Source organism: Nicotiana tabacum, chromosome 6 (genome assembly GCF_000715075.1).
Source record: "Nicotiana tabacum cultivar K326 chromosome 6, ASM71507v2, whole genome shotgun sequence".
NCBI classification, from domain to species: Eukaryota; Viridiplantae; Streptophyta; class Magnoliopsida; order Solanales; family Solanaceae; genus Nicotiana; species Nicotiana tabacum.
This window is the reverse complement of record NC_134085.1, coordinates 125,849,268-125,866,694: the sequence shown is the minus strand read 5'-3', so window position 1 is coordinate 125,866,694 and position 17,427 is coordinate 125,849,268. Positions and strand designations below refer to the sequence as shown.

The following is a 17,427-nucleotide window of genomic DNA, read 5'->3' as shown; positions in this document are numbered from 1 at the left end:
TATATTTTTAAAGTTATGAATTCATATCTATTATTTGTTACAATTATAGTAAATTCTTACACATTAATTATGCCCTCGTTGAAAGTATTGGATTCAGATGAACACCATACATTTACGCTGTATCCGCCCAGATAAAATATCACATAATTTTACCTAAATATCATAGAAAATTACTAGTGGAAGTACTACCTTTTTGTGCATGATATAATTGTGACTTTATGTGAGACTAGGTAAAATTGAGTTTTTCTTTATTGTAAACTCTAGACATAAATTAATTTGCGATTGATCAATCTGAACTTAGAAAATTTTGCAACAATCAGCTCATTCTAAATGTAAATTTCTAAGTCATTTTAACAATTTTAACAAAAAAATAAATTATCAAATACAATAATATTCATTCTTAATTTGATACAATACTATAAAAAATACATAACTACTTATTTAAAAAATCAAATTCTAACACTTCATATGGAGTATTACTGTACCAGTTACCTTCAGTCATTATAAGTCAAACGGGCTCGTAATCAAGTAACCCATGCTCCTCCAATCGATTTCCAATTTGGGCTCGGATCCGGTTTATATTAGCCCATCAGTTTATTCTGAGCTTCTTCCTCCGTCTCTGTTTCTGCGTCTCTCCCTCTCTTTCACCTTCAACGCTTCCTTTCCCATCCAACGGTAGAAATCTAATACTCCCCACAGTTTAATTAAAATCAGCACAGGTTGGTCATAGTTCTTCTTGATATCTATAAATAAATTCGCAGTCTTATTTGCTTCAAGTGATCATAATTCAGACCACGTAATATATTAATCTTTATGTTGTTTGTTTTGAATTGTTCAGATGAAATTCGAAGACTGAGAGTTGTTCACTTACTCCTTGTATGAACAAAACTACATGCTTCAATTTCTAACCACGCAAATTTGAGCATTTGACATCATTTGATCTAAGGTATACCCTTTTATCCAAATTAGCTATTCAATATGGCCAGTGAGTTAATTTAGTATGTTAGACGATTAGTGAAAATTATAAGTTAAATATTGTTAACGAATAACGATTTATCGTCTATCTAAATCATCAATTATTAGAGATTAGATTCTAGATGCTAGTCAGGGGATTGTAAGTGACAAGAGTCTGACGTGTATAAAATTTAAACTCGTACTCTGTCAAATTATAAATTATAGTATATAAAGATATCGAACCCATAGATATTGGTTTATATATTCTACAGACGTTTCTTGTTTTAATTACTATTTGAGAAAACCAGGAAGAGTTGAGTTGTGAATTAACTAACTAAAAATGCATGAATAGAGCAATAGAAAATATTTTATTTTTCACAAATATAATAAAAAGGTGTTGGGATCATAACTTCACTTAATATTTCTATTATATAATAGGTAAAATTATCCTTCAATTTTTATTTCTCACAAATGTATAAATGCCTCTCACGATTACATTTATATATCATTACTTAAGTTGAACAATTAATTGCATTCCTCTCGGTTATACAAATTAATCGTCAGAATAATAATATTAAAGAGCCAGAAATATATGCTTAAACTAAAACTTGCTCTTTTTAGTAAGTCCTTTTCGGTTACCCTACTTGTTATAACTGATTACTACAATATTTGCCTCTTTCGATTACAAATAAGTGTAGAATCAATTTTAACATATAAGAGTTAGATGTCACTAAATAAAAGTTAACATTTATCAATACCAAAATTAACTATTTACTCTTCCGCCTCTTTCGATTATAGAATTAGTAAGAGTTAATGTTTAGTATGAAATAGATAGATGTTAACAAATTAAATAACACCTAACTATAAAGCAAATAAAATTTAAATGAAAAACTTCTGCTCAAACATGTGAAATTGAGGGATAATATCTACTATTATATAGAAATATTAAGATCCATCACTCTCCCAACACAAGAAAAGTTACTCCATAATGGAGTTAGTACTGACAACGGAAATATTCTTGCCCATTAAATAAGAAAATAGAAAGAAATATTCAAGAGAATAATTCCCCCTATTTAATTAAAAACAGGTGATAGAGTAATTTCCAATATTATAATTTATTCGGAACTAGAAATGAAGCCAGTATAGTGGCTAAAAGAAGAAAGAAAATATTCACAAAATAAGAACTTAGAAAATTGAAAGAAATGAGTTGATCAAGAATGAGGCTTCTGCTTTCTTCCCTCAATCAACTCAAGATACAACTATTTATAGCAAGTTCTCCCCAACACTTCCCGTTATTTCTGGACTTCTTTTTCAATTAAATAAAACTTTGTCAGCCTTTTCATTTAAGTTGGCCCGAGTTGCCAATTAACAAATGCCAAATTGATTTCACAGCAACTTGGATCTGCTTGGCAAATTAAACTGTGTCTTGAAATTGGTTTTGCTGACAAAGTTTTCTTTCAAAAGTAGCACATGTCCACTTGCTACTAATGATTTTATTCCTTTTTGGTTTCCTCTTTCCAGCAATGGTTGTCCCTTTTCTTTCTCCATTTTGTTTGTCTTGGGTTTTTTTATGTGCACAACTACTTTCATCATTTGTAAAGTTGCATAAACCACTTTACTTTTAATTTTTCAGCATTATAGTTTTTCTTTGCAAATTTGGAAAGTGAACTTTTTCTTCTCATTGTTCCTTTTTCTTATAAGTTTAATTATTTCCTGCAAAGAAAGAGAAAAATATTAGTACTAAAAATTAGATTCCAGCTCAACTTATGCATGATGTTTTTCTCTTATCAAATTCTCTCACACTTAAATGTTTGCTTGTCCTCGAGCAAAAAAGAATATCAAATAAACATGGTAGCTAAACACTTTAAGTGAAATCATGAGAAGTTTTGACAGAGAAGAATTAATTAAGACTAATCCACGAGTTCAAACAACTTTAACCGTACTCATGTTCACCTATTGAGTATCGAAATCATAATAATTTTTTAATCCCAAGTGTGTCTCACTAGATGAAGAGAGATGCCCATATATTGCACAATATATAGATAAAGAACAGAGAAGGGCATGAATAAAAAATTTCGCTTACTCTAAAAAAAAAAGTACCTCAAGCTACTGGAAATTACCATAAGCTTGACTATAATGTGATTCTCTACTAATATAAGACTCTATGAGTTGAGATCATGTAGGACTTTTACAAGGTTGTAATGAAGGCTTAGGGATCGGAAGGATACATATGGATAATAGTGACTCAAATTCCCTGTAGGCTCTACACTTTACTTTATCGCTCAAGCACGACTGTTTTCCATATTTCTTTAAGCAATCGACATCCCCCTTCTTCTTCTTCTTCTTTTTTAAACCCATTCACAACTTTCATTTTTTTTTCACAAGCAACTTTTTTTTTATTTTATAAAAACATCTCAAGAGATCAACAAGCTCAAATACTTGTTCTTACATCAGTTCTTTCCACAATTACACCTCACCCCTAGATTTTTACATTTAGATCAACTCTTAAAGTGCCCAAAGGGAATTGGGTGAACAAATAATAAGTCTTAACAACAAACAAGATAAGAGTTGAAGCTTGGCTACCAAAAATAATAATAATAATAATAATAATTTATTTAGGCTCAGCTGGGCTAACTAGGGATAAAGATCATCAAGGTAGGTTAATTTAGGCAGTGACTCAACAAAGAAGGCCTACTTTCATTTCTCAACTCAAAGATCTACCTAGAATTTCGCTTTAAACCACATTCAAGGCAAGTTCTAGATTTCCAAATAAGCAGGAGAACTAGACAATATAAGCTAACCGCACAATACACTTGGAGCCACAAAAATTATGATTTCAATCACCAATAAGTAAGTATGAGCTTAGAAAGGTAATCATAAAACCCGTGATTGGTACTTAATCAATTTCGTTTTTTTTAAGTCTCATGCTTTTCAAGTCAAATCAAGTTTAGCCAACTTATTTACCAAAACAAATTAAACAACTAAAAGTCCTAAAAAAAATGTTCGATTCAAAATATTACGACCATGGCAAAGAACCGAACAAGAAATCCATGTAAGTACATGAAATAAGTCGCCTTAGGAATAAGGCAACTCAATTTTTATCAAGTTTTTTGTTACCTTTTGCTTTTAATAGAGGAAAAAGAAAAAACTTTAAAGAAAAACATATATAACAAAAATATTCCTCTACCCCAAGCTTAAATAGTATCATGTCCTCATGATAAACAAATAAAAAAAATAAAAAATAAAAGGAGATAAAGGTGCTTCCCTGATTTTTTTTTCGATTCTGGACTCATTTCCTTTTCCTTGGCTTCTTAAGGTTTTTCTCATATAACAATGATAAGATTATGGCAAAGAAAATATTCTTTTTCATTATAGGAGAAAACTTTCATTGTCAAAATCATGGGAGTGCTTCTTTATCATGGCAAAATATATTAATACATACTAAATACACACACACATACATATATATATATATATATATATATATATATATATATATATATATATATATATATATATATATATATATATATATATATATATATATAATACAATATATGCAATTATTATTATTTTCTTAATTTTTTTTATATAAGAAGAAAAAAACTAAATTTATTAAATAAATTTACTAAAAAGGAAATATTATATGTTACTACTAATAATTACTTAAACAATTAAAGAGATGGAAAGAAAATAGTTCTGAGTTTAACGTCGCCAGCTCGACTTATTTTAAAAATTAGGCAAAAAGGATTGTTGAAACCTGTTTGTTGAAGAATCTGCTGATATAAGGCTTCAAACGATGACCGTTTACTTTGAATTTGTCTATGTATGTTGTATTTCAATGGCACCATAAGGGGTAACTTCTGTTACAATGTACGGTCCTGACCAATGTGACTTGAATTTTCCCGGGAATAATCTCAACCGGCTATTGTACAAAAGAACTTGGCCTCCAATTGTAAACTCCTTATGGCGAATGAAGTTATCATGCCATTTTTTTGTTTTTTCTTTGTACAAATTAGCATTTTCATATGCTTCAAATCTGAACTCCTCCAATTCATCAAGCTGCAACAGACGGTTTTTACCTGCATCTGGGAAATTTAGATTTAACAACTTTATAGCCCAATATGCTTTATGTTCAAGTTCCACGGGTAAATGACAAGCTTTTCCAAAAACTAATCTATAAGGAGATGTGCCTATGGGAGTTTTGAAAGCAGTTTTGTATGCCCATAAAGCATCATCTAACTTTAAAGACCAATCTTTTCGAGAAGAACCAATAGTTTTTTCTAAAATTCTTTTTAATTCTCTATTAGATACTTTAACTTGTCCGCTTGTTTGAGCATGATATGAAGTTCCTGTTTTATGAGTTACTCCATATCTTGATAACAAACTAGCAAATTGTTTATTTACAAAATGAGTTCCCCTATCGCTTATGATAACTTGTGGAGTTCCAAATCTAGAAAAAATATTTTTCTTGATAAAAGTACAAACAACATGAGCATCATTTTTTCTAGTGGCCATTGCTTCTACCCATTTTGAGACATAGTCAACAACAACTAAAATATATTCACAACCGTTTGAAGGAGGAAAAGGACCCATAAAATCAATGCCCGAAACATAAAATATTTCACACATAAGGATAGAGTTAAGAGGCATCTCATCCCTTTTTGAAATGTTACCGCTTCTCTGGCATTTGTCACAAGTGGCGACATAATTTCTTGCATCTCTAAATAAAGTGGGCCACAAAAACCCAGCTTCAAGCATTTTTGCGGCTGTTCGTCTTCCTCCGTAGTTTCCTCCTACAGCTCCATCATGACAGTGGCTTATGATATTGTTCATCTCTATTTCTGCTACACATCTTCTGATCATACCATCTGCACAAAATTTAAACAAGTCAGGATCTTCCCAAAAATAGTATCTTATTTCTTTTTTGAGCTTTTTTCTTTGTTTGTAAGATAAATCTTTTGGGATCCATCCTCCAACTAAGTAGTTGGCAATGCCAGCAAATCAAGGTGTCTGATTTGTAACTGTAGCGATTGTATAAACATGCTCGTCAGGAAATTCCTCCTTGATATCTGTTGTTTCAGTTGGAGGATTTTCCAAACGTGATAGGTGGTCAGCCACCTGATTTTCTGAACCTTTTCTATCTTTTATTTCAAGATCAAATTCTTGCAAAAAAAGTATTCATCTTAGCAATCTAGGTCTAGCATCTTTCTTTGCTAAGAGATATTTTAAAGCAGCATGATCAGTAAATACTGTAACCTTCATTCCTATCAAATAGGAACGAAATTTGTCAAATGCAAATACTACTGCAAGTAGCTCCTTCTCAGTTGTGGCATAATTCTTTTGAGCTTCATTGAGGGTTCTACTGGCGTAGTAAATAGGCCTGAAAATCTTGTCTCTCTTTTGTCCCAATATTGCTCCAACTGCTATATCACTTGCATCACGCATTATTTCAAATGGTTCGCTCCAATCAGGAGAAATAACAATTGGAGCATTAGTCAAATGTTCCTTCAGAATCACAAATGCTTTCCTGCAATTATCTGAAAATTCAAAATTCACATCTTTCATCAGTAGGTTAGTCAGAGGTTTTGAAATTTTTGAAAAATCTTTTATAAACCTTCTATAAAAACCTGCATGACCTAAGAAGCTTCTTATACCTTTAACAGTGGTAGGAGGGGGTAATCCTGCTATAAGATTAATTTTAGTCTTATCAACTTCTATTTTTTTAGCAGAAATTTTATGTCCTAAAACAATTCCCTCTGTTACCATGAAGTGACATTTTTCCCAATTAAGAACCAAATTTGTCTCTTCACATTTTTTAAGCACCAAAGTTAAATAATAGAGGCAATCTTCAAATGTCATACCAAAAAGTGTGAAATCATCCATGAAAATTTCAAGAAACTTTTCAGTCATGTCTGAGAAAATTGCCGACATGCAACGCTGAAATGTAGTAGGAGCGTTACATAGTCCAAAGGTCATTCTTCTGTAAGCATACGTACCTTGGGGGCATGTGAATGTGTTTTTTCCTGATCTTCTGGAGCAATTAGTATCTGATTATACCCTGAATATCCGTCAAGAAAGTAGTAAAAACCATGGCCTGCAACTTTTTCAAGCATTTGGTCAATAAAAGGTAAAGGAAATGATCTTTCCTTGTGGCATCATTAAGTCGTCTGTAATCAATACAGACTCTCCATCTTGTGACTGTTCTAGTAGGTATGAGTTCATTATTTTTATTTTTTATTACTATCATACCTCCTTTCTTTGGTACTACCTGTACAGGACTCACCTAAGGACTGTCAGATATTGGATAAATGATACCTGCTGCTAGAAGTTTCACCACTTCTTTCTTGACGACTTCCTGCATTGCTGGGTTTAGTCTCCTCTGGGGTTGGACTATTGGCTTGTAATTAAGAATCCTATGCGTGCAAATAGCTGGACTGATTCCATTGATGTCAACTATAGTCCATCCTAAGGCTCTTTTGTGTTCTCTTAACACCTTCATTAGTTTTATTTCTTGTTCTGCAGTCAAAGAAGATGAAATAATTACTGGAAATAATTCAGGTTCAAGAAAAAGATATTTCAAATGAGAAGGAAGAGTTTTGAGTTCAATTTTTGGTTGAACTTCTTCTAGTGAGACTTTCTCAGTTTCAGAATTTTTTTCCAGTATTTCAGCTTCTTTTCTGATTGTGATGTCATCATCACTTGTGGTACCTGACTGTGCCAAACATCTTTCCAATGAATCAGTAATCAGTTGATCATCTTTATATTCATCTGCAAGGTGATTCAACAAATCAATTTGAAAACAAGATGATGATGACTCATCTTTAGGATATTTCATTATTTTCTGCATATCAAAAATCACTCTTTCCTCATCAACTCGCAAAATTAATTGTCCTTGATGGACATCAATTATTGCTCTTCCTGTTGCAAGAAATGGTCTGCCTAAAATCAATGGTACCTCAGTATTTTCTTCCATTTCAAGTACTATAAAATCTACTGGAAATATAATTTATCAACTCTAACAAGGACATTTTCAAGTATTCCTTTCGGTTTTTAAGTACTTTGATCAGCCAATTGTAGAGACACACCAGTGTCCCTCATTTCACCAAGTTCTAATTTTCTGAAAATTGAAAAAGGCATTAGATTTATTGAAGCACCTGAATCACATAATGCTTTTTCAAAGTTATGCTTTTTCTGTGGAAGCTTATTTTGAAGTATAACACTACATTTTTCTGTAAGCATAATTACTGAAACTTCTTCCAGTTTTCTTTTACTTGACAAAATTTCTTTAAGAAATTTAGCATATGCCGGCATTTGCTTCAAAGCATATGTAAAAGGTATGTTAATGTAAAGCTGTTTTAAAATTTCTAGAAACTTTGAGAACTGTTTGTCAAGCTTTTCTCTTTTTAGCTTTTGGGGAAATGGGAGGGGTACAGAGTAAGGATTTGTCATCAATTCATTTTCTTGTACCCTTTTTCCTTTATCTTTTTGTTCTTTTAGAAGTTCAGAGTCTCTTTTATTCTTACTTTCATTTACCTGTTCAACTTCTTGTGGATTTCCTTGTCTATCTGCATATGGATCATCAAGAGTTTTACCTGACTGTAGAGAGATGGCTTTGAAGTGTTCCTTTGGATTTTTCTCGGTGTTACTTGGTAAAGAACCTTTTATTTGCCCAGACATGAGGGTTGCTAATTGGCTTACCTGAATTTCCAAATTCTTGATAGCTGAATGTTGACTTTCAACCTTCTCGTCAGTAGCCTTAATGAATTTATACATCAGGTCTTCAAGGCTTTGTTGATGAGCTTTGTGGGGCTGCTGTTGATTTTGTTGAAAGTTTTATTGCCCTCTATTTTGATTTTGAAAATCAGGTGGTCCTTGTACCTGCTGCTTTTGATTAAAAAATCTTTGAGGATTTTCAGCACCATTAGGATTACTCCACTGAAATCCTGGATGTTTTTGTGTCATGGGACTACCAAATGAGTAATTATTTCTATAACCAATCATATTTACCTGTTCCTCATTTTGTGTTGAAGCTTGACACTCATGATTGGGATGATTACCTCCACAAACGTCACAATTCTCAAGTTGAGATGATGATTGATTATTTACCTGAAAGGCCTCAACTTTTTGTGTCAGAGTTGCAATTTGTTGCGCTAATGAATTCCAAGCTTCCACTTGATTGACTCCTGCTGTTTTTTAACAATCATTCAGTCAAAGGGCCATTGAACAACATTTTCTGAAATTTCATTAAGCAATTGCATAGCGTCTGCAATGGTTTTGCTCATTATGGATCCTCCTGATGTTGCATCAATAACATTTCTAGCAAAGGGTTTAAGACCATGATAAAAAATATATAAGATGTCAGGATCTTCGATACCATTGTGTGGGCATTTTCTTAACATTGCTTTTAATCGTTCCCATGCTTGGTATACAGATTAAAATTATTGATTTCTTGCTTCATTTTAAATGTTTTTGCAGGTGAAAAATATTTATTAAGAAATTTCTGAGTCATTTGGTCTCATGTAGTGATTGAACCTCTTGGCAGACTTCGCAACCATGTTTTTGCTTCACCTTTTAATGAAAAAGGAAAAAGCCATAACCTGATAGCGTCTGTTGTGACTCCATTATACCTGCAAGTTTCAACTAATTCAAGAAAATCAATTAGATGGGTGTGAGGAGCTTCACTCGCAACACCAGCAAACTGACATGACTGTTGAATGGTTTGAATCAAGCCTATGCGAATTTCAAAGTTGTTTGCTGCAATTGGTGATCTCCTCACACTTGATTCTCCTTCAAAATGATCCGGCCTTGCATAATCTCTGAGTATTCTATCATGTCGTGGAGCCACCTCATCGAGCTGTTCTTCCACTTGATGTGGTGGAAGTTGGTTATTATTAAGCTCTTCATTCTCCATTTCTTCACAAGTTATACTTTGAGGAGATGATGTTTGTTCTTTCCTGCGCAATCGAAGAGTTTTTTCAATTTCTGAATCGTAATTCGCCAACTCTTTTGTAGAAGAGCGAGTCATAAACTACCTGAATTCCTTAAAGAAAAGAATTTTTTTTTGAAAGAAAATCAAACTTAGTTCCTAAAATAGTAGTGGTGATACTAAAAAGAAAAAAATGGATAATTAAAATAGTAGTAGTAATAAATCATGTCGAGGGCGTACGACCCGATCCAATAATATTTAAATTGTGCACTGCCAGAGAGTCGAATGACGCGAATCATAGATGCATACAACAACAACAACAATCCAGTATAATCCCACAAGTGGTGTCTGGGGAGGGTAATATGTACGCAGACCTTACCCCTACCCCGAGGGGCAGAGAGGCTGTTTCCAGGAGACCCACGACTCAAGACATCAACAAGAGACGATACATTAGTATTATCAATAGACTCATAATAAAATAACATAACATAACATAAAATAAAAATAACAGCAATATAAGAAATATAGGAAGTACGAAAAAGATGGAAGATATAATAATATCCAGCAGATAAAGCCCTGCATCAGTAGCTGACCAGTAGCATCCTAAGACTAACTTCTAACTGGCTAGTCTCACTCTAGTGCGCTGTAGAAATACTCACAACTTCCCCCTAACCTACAACCTTAATGCTCGACCTCCACAATTTCCTGTCAAGGGTCATGTCCTCAGTAATCCCAAGTCGCGCCATGTCCTGCCTTATCACCTCTCCCCAATACTTCTTAGGTCTCCCTCTACCTCTCCTCGTGCCCACCACAGCCAGTCGTTCACACCTCCTCACCGGTGCCTCAGTGCTCCTCCTCTGAATGTGCCCGAACCATCTGAGTCTTGCTTCCCGCATCTTATCCTCCATGGGGGCCATGCCCACCTTCTCTCGAATATCTTCATTCCTAATCTTATCCATCCTTGTATGCCCGCACATCCACCTCAACATCCTCATCTCTGCTACTTTCATCTTCTGGATGTGTGAGTTCTTAACCGGCCAACACTCGGTCCCATACAACATGGCAGGCCTAACCACTGCTCTATAAAACTTACCTTTTAGTAACGTTGGCACTTTTTTGTCACACAGGACTCCCGATGCTAACCTCTACTTCATCCACCCCACCCCTATACGGTGTGTGACATCCTCGTCGATCTCCCCGATCCCCTGAATAACTGACCCAAGGTACTTGAAACTACTCCTCTTAGGAATGACTTGAGAGTCAAGCCTCACTTCCACTCCCGCTTCCGTCGGCTCGGCCCCAAATTTGCACTCGAGGTATTCCGTCTTTGTCCTGCTCAACCTGAAGCCTTTAGACTCAAGGGCTTGTCTCCAAACCTCTAGCCTCTCTAAACAATAGGATGATACCGTAGAATAAAAATAAAAATTAAAAAGATGAAGAAAGAAAAATGATACGAAAACAGTAAGTAGTAATATTGTTAATAAGAGATTCTAGAAAGACATTACTAGTAACAATAATTACAGTAGTAACAAAAAAAACAAAACAAAGATAACAATAATACTAATACTACTACTACTACTACTACTAATAATAATAGTAAGTTCTCAAATTAATAACAAAACAATTAATCTGAAGTAGATGTTGCCAATCCCCGGTAACAACGCCAAAAATTTGACGAGAGTCTGGCGTGTATAAAATTTAAACGCGTACTCTGTCAAATTATAGTATAGAAAGATGTCGAACCCACAGAGATTGGTTTATCTATTCTACAGACGTTTCTTGTTTTAATTACTATTTGAGAAAACCAGGAAGAGTTGAGTTGTGAATTAACTAACTAAAAATGCATGAATAGAGCAATAGAAAATATTTTGTTTTTCACAAATATAATAAAAAGGTGTTGGGATCATAACTTCACTTAATATTTCTATTATATAATAGGTAAAATTATCCTTCAATTTCTATTTCTCACAAATGTATAAATGCCTCTAACGATTACATTTATATATCATTACTTAAGTTGAACAATTAATTGCATTCCTCTCGGTTATACAAATTAATCGTCAGAATAGTAAATATTAAAGAGCCAGAAATATATGCTTAAACTAAAACTTGCTCTTTTTAGTAAGTCCTTTTCGGTTACCCTACTTGTTATAACTGATTACTACAATATTCGCCTCTTTCGATTACAAATAAGTGTACAATCAATTTTAACATATAAGAGTTAGATGTCACTAAATAAAAGTTAACATTTATCAATACCTAAATTAACTATTTACTCTTCCGCCTCTTTCGATTACAGAATTAGTAAGAGTTAATGTTTAGTATGAAATAGATAGATGTTAACAAATTAAATAACACCTAACTATAAAGCAAATAAAATTTAAATGAAAAACTTCAGCTCAAACATGTGAAATTTAGGGATATCTACTATTATATAAAAATATTAAGATCCATCATAAAGCACTAAAATGAAGATTTTTTTTAATCTTTAAGCTTTTCAGATTTTGCGGTCCAGCAAATGGAAACGAAAGTGATTTGCAGTCCAGAAATTGTGAATAGTTTATGGTGACGATGGAGTACTTTATGTTTCTTCCATACTTCGTTATACTCAAACTTAACTAATTTGCTGTTAACTAGAGAATTAAAGACTACTTTGTAAGAACGAAAGGATGGTCTATAATCAAATAGTTCTAAGAATAGCAATCCCATAAGTTGTTAAAACATATAGCTGCTTTAATAAGTTTGATGCCTAATTAACCTCAAGATAGCTCCTCGGTCCAATGTGATTGCGCAGATATTATCTTGGTAGTCTCAATGATATAGAGCACCTTGCGTGTTAAAGTAACAATTGTTTGCTTCTGGGTAGCCAGTGGGTGAAACCTTGGTGTTGTAGATTCTAAGATTGTGTATGGAAGAAATCTGTCTAGGATATAAATGTTCAATTTCGCTTGCTGGACATGAGATTGTTAGTAAGAACCTGATCTGAATATTAAGATCCTCAGTATGTTTTCGTTGGACAGGAATCTATTCCTACTTCTGGCAATGTATCTAATTGCACAAGGTTCCTCTTTCTATTTGATTGCACAAGATTTCTTTTGTTTAGAGTTATCAAAAAGTGAACTTAATTTACATAATCTTTCTTGGACCATTCTGACTGGTTCAACATGGAGTGCTGTTTCCTCCTGTTTTTTATTTGGTTATTCTTTCCTGCTTATGACTTCTAAATTGCTCAGGCCTTTAAAAATGGAGGATGTGGTAGAGAAATTTGATGACACTCTCCAATTTGCACCAAATGGATCACTACTTCAGTGGAGCCAATGGCAATTGCTTGATTCCGTTCTTCCTACGGGTGGTTTTGCTCATTCTTTTGGCCTTGAGGCTGCTATTCAAGCTCGGTTAGTCTCTGGGCCTGAAGACCTTCGAACATTTGTGACCCATATACTGGAGAATACAGGAAGTCTATTGCTTCCTTTCATCTATACTTTGAATGCATCTCCTAATGTCGAAACATGGTATAAAATTGACAAAATATTGGATGCAACACTAACAAATGAAGTTGGTAGGAAAGCATCTATCTCACAAGGATCAGCACTTTTGAGGGTAGCTGCCGCCGTGTTCCAGGAAGTTCCGTCTTTAAAAACAATGCGAGAAATGTCTTTGACTAGCGGAGCTGTCCGTTTCCACCATGCCCCCATTTTTGGACTTGTATGTGGGCTTCTTGGATTAAATGCTGAAACTTCTCAGAAGGCTTACATGTTTACTACAATGAGAGATGTTGTATCTGCTGCAACAAGGCTCAATTTGGTTGGACCGCTAGGTGCAGCTGTATTGCAGCATCAGCTTGCTGCCAGTGCAGAAGAACTATCAAAGAAATGGATGAACCGTCCTGTACAAGAAGCATGTCAGACTAGTCCTTTGCTTGATACTGTCCAGGGCTGTCATGGTTATTTGTTCTCCAGGCTTTTTTGCTCTTGAATGATGGAACTGAAGATTCAAGATAACGGGGGTTTGGGTGGATGAGAAAGTTATTGATCTTAATACTACAGTCCCATAAACAATTGTTGAGAACATTTCAAGCTTGTGCTTTCGCTTGGGTGTAATCAGAGGCACCAACCACAGTGACGGCTTCTCTTAGAACTGCTGAAGGATATATGGTTTTCACACTTCCAAAATGTGATTTTTCTTCTTCGAATGATGGATATGTCTCTTGACTTGAACTACAGGGGTTACACCACTATGTTTGTTTCAAGAAAGCATTATTGATGAACCACAAGGCTTATAGCAATATGTTTGTTTACAGGAGGCCACATTCAATCCAAGAAAGTTTGAGTGATGCTTGCAGATATGCTTTGTTATCAGGAGGAAGTACAAGAATGTGAGAGCTGCAGTTAGCTAGGTCAGCAAGCTAATCGGAGTAATCAGCTCGCTTGTAAGACCGACATCTCTCTGCCATTCATTTCCCCCCGCAAAGATTCTTCAACCAATATGCAATTGAATTGCAGGTCGATAGTGAATGGCCTTTGGACAATTCTTAAGATGGAAAAGTTGGGGTCATAAACTTGCATAAAATGGTGTATTCTTCAAGTTTTCAGAGGTTGCTTGTTATTCAAAGGCATATATTGTTGAATGATGAAGACTACTAAAAAACTGATATCCTCTTACTGGTGCCAAAAAAACTTTTTATAATCTCAAATCTTTTCGCTTTCTTGAACAAAAATCACACGCCCTCTCACAAACTTTATGAAATCGACTACCTGCTCTTCTTTGTTTTATCTTCCTTCTATACTTTGTTTGTTATTAGAATGCCAGCAATAGGTCTGTCCAAATGTTCATTGTTGCACTGGATATGGCCTGGGTTCTGTTTCCATATTTTAATATGGCTTGCCAACCTATATCAAGTCAGAACCAATACATGTGCATAACTCCAAAATCCCAAAATCAAAACGATGCTATTATATCTATAATTAAAAATGTCAGCAATATTCATTTTCTGTAAATAAAAAAAAAAAAAACCGTGTTCCAATTTTAAGCAACATAATTTAGAGACAATTTATTATCCAGGCAGAACAAGTACAAGTCATGGCGAATATCCCAATTCAAAATCCAGTTATTTTACAGCAAAGGCCCAAAGAATGGACCCCACTCTAGTTTTCTAAGTGCAGTGACGTGTCAAGATCTCGGGGCCCAATCTTTTCATTGAGATTCTTAGCCGTGGATTACTCTTTTCCCTCTGATCTTTATAGGGTTTGGCAAGAGGGCCCCTTACTCTTTCTCCTTGTATGGAACCCAGTAAACAAGTGGGGCTCTCTTTTTCATCCCTAAGGTCTGTTATCTTCTCTGAATCCGTTTTTACTGTTATTTCTTTTTTTTTTTTCTTTTTCTCAAGCTCCTTCTTCATTGTAGAAAATTATCAGTCAACTATTAGAACCAACGACGAATTTTTTTGCTTCTCAGTCGCTTCCCCATTTTCTGATTTTTAGTCACTCACAAGCACACCCTTTGTTCTCTTCATATTTTACACTTTCTGTGGATTTAATTTCGGCTATAGTTTTTCTGGGGTTTAATCCTTTTGTTTCCCATTTTTTCTTGGATTTCAGTTGTTTTTGGCTTTTCTCTTCAATATGGAGAACAAACAAAACATTGAACCGGAAAATGACGAGGTTAACGACTCGAAGATATTATCCGCTGATCCATTACTCGGCGATTCTGAAGAATACACCATTACAGCAGTAGGGCAGCATGTAACTGACGCTGAACGTGTCGTCCCTTCTCCGCCGCCGTCAACAGATATTGTGCCTTTGTTAAAGGAAGAGCCGGCAGAAAACGATTTGCGAGGAGGCACTATGTCAGTTGGGCTAAATATGCAACTGCAAAAGGTAGAAAAACCGCTTGCTAAAAGATCCTCAAAAGACAGGCACACGAAAGTTGAAGGCCGTGGTCGGAGAATCCGGATGCCGGCGGCGTGTGCTGCTAGAATCTTCCAATTAACACGGGAACTAGGCCATAAATCCGACGGTGAGACTATACGTTGGCTTCTAGAACGCGCCGAGCCAGCTATTATTGAAGCTACCGGAACGGGTACGGTTCCGGCGATTGCCGTATCAGTTAACGGAACGCTGAAAATACCGACGACATCGCCGGCGACAAATAGCGAAGGAGAAAACGCGACGAAGAGGAGGAAAAGGGCCGCGAACAGCGAGTTTTATGACGTGCATGAGCCGTCTAATTTTGCACCAGTGGCTCCAATTGCCCCGCAAAGTCTCCTTCCTGTTTGGGCAGTGGCCTCTGGTAATGGGCTTGTACCCACCACCAGTGGGACGACTTTCTTTATGGTGCAGCCGCCACCCACTAGTACTACTACTATTGCTACTGCTGGGCCTTCGTATCCACCTCAGTTGTGGGCCACCCCAATATATAATATTCCAGGAAGGCCCATTTCAAATTATGTATCTGGAATTAGCTATGCAGGGGTCTCTGCTGCTGCTGAAGGTCAAGTGAGTTCGTCAAAAAGTGATGGGAATGTTTCAGCCATGGCTCCAAGTTCCAGTTCTACTGGTGTTACCACTACTACAACCACAAGTACTACTACTACACAGATGCTTAGGGATTTTTCATTGGAGATTTATGACAAAAGAGAGCTTCAGTTTATGGTTGGTTCTGGTTCTAGTGAAAATGATCAAACTTCTTCCTCCAAATCCTGATACATTTTCAGTTGGGGCAGAAAATCGGTTAGGGTTCTAGGCCCATAAAGTACTCTTTTAGTTTCTTTTTTGTTTTAATTTTCCATGTCTTTTGTTATCTAATCTGACGGATAAGCATCTAGCATTTCTATGTTTTTAGTTAGGTCTTAGCTTTAATATTTTGCTTGTAGATAACTCCTTGAGCTTTTAGAATTTGGTTCCTCCTTTTGAAGTAAGCTCTGTTTTGATGACAAAGGTTGGTTAACTTTGGATGTCAACTTGCTAAATACTTTTTAGTGCTGGGGCACTCAATTTTATGTTGTTTTTTTTTTTTTTTTTTTTTTTTGTGATCCTATTGCCAAAAGCAAAATGGTTTTGTTTAGGTTGGATTGATTTTAAATCCTTTCTTTTTTTTACTAAGCGTGGGACCATTCTTTGTGCCTGTATTGCCGTGTAACACTTTATAATCCCTTTGTAGCAGTGCCACAGTTTAGTGCTTTTCATGGGGTCATTTGCCCCGTGCGCTTAGATTACATCAAAATTGCACGTGACATTCGTCTAGTGCACGTGGAAAGTGGGCCCCGCGGAAAAGAAGTGGTCCCCATCTCAAGAGGGTGTGGGTCAATGAATTACTAGTCAATATACAACATAACGTGGGGTCCAGCTATCGCAGTGGTGGGCCAAAGCTAGTATGGTATGCTGGCCAAGAGGAGAGAGTGTAGCTGTGGGCCATATATTTAGGTCATTTGGATGGCAGGGCTCCATGCCCCACATCTAGGAGAATGGGCCCCAGATCACTATTCAAGGCGGCCGCGTGGTGGTCCACTCGCTACGACTACTACTCACTACCTTTCAGGTTTGTCT

The 17,427-nt window shown here is 35.4% G+C and overlaps 2 protein-coding genes across 4 annotated transcripts; both read left to right on the top strand.

Moving 5' to 3' along the window:
- Positions 1–453: 453 nt before the first annotated feature.
- LOC107830212 (urease accessory protein F-like) lies at positions 454–14,653 on the top strand. 3 transcript variants are annotated; one of them, XM_016657696.2, is made up of 3 exons: positions 454–719; positions 839–946; positions 13,117–14,653. In XM_016657696.2, the coding sequence occupies exon 3, from the start codon at positions 13,127–13,129 to the stop codon at positions 13,856–13,858; it is 732 nt and encodes a 243-aa protein (XP_016513182.1). In that variant the 5' UTR covers positions 454–719; positions 839–946; positions 13,117–13,126; the 3' UTR covers positions 13,859–14,653. The 3 variants fall into 3 exon arrangements, 1 of the variants encoding a protein (XP_016513182.1); XR_012710685.1 differs by lacking the exon at positions 13,117–14,653 and adding an exon at positions 9,433–10,054 and having other exon boundaries at positions 457–719; XR_001658093.2 differs by lacking the exon at positions 13,117–14,653 and adding an exon at positions 7,234–8,621 and having other exon boundaries at positions 459–719.
- A 259-nt stretch (positions 14,654–14,912) lies between these two features.
- LOC107830213 (transcription factor TCP19-like) lies at positions 14,913–16,796 on the top strand. The gene is made up of 2 exons (XM_016657697.2): positions 14,913–15,206; positions 15,481–16,796. Exon 2 carries the CDS (start codon positions 15,505–15,507, stop codon positions 16,582–16,584), a length of 1,080 nt encoding a protein of 359 aa, XP_016513183.1. The 5' UTR covers positions 14,913–15,206; positions 15,481–15,504; the 3' UTR covers positions 16,585–16,796.
- Positions 16,797–17,427: the final 631 nt, after the last annotated feature.

What these genes read in the sequence shown, in the direction of transcription:
- LOC107830212 (XM_016657696.2), top strand. Translation starts at nt 13,127, where the DNA reads ATGGAGGATGTGGTAGAGAAATTTGATGACACTCTCCAATTTGCACCA.
- LOC107830213 (XM_016657697.2), top strand. Translation starts at nt 15,505, where the DNA reads ATGGAGAACAAACAAAACATTGAACCGGAAAATGACGAGGTTAACGAC.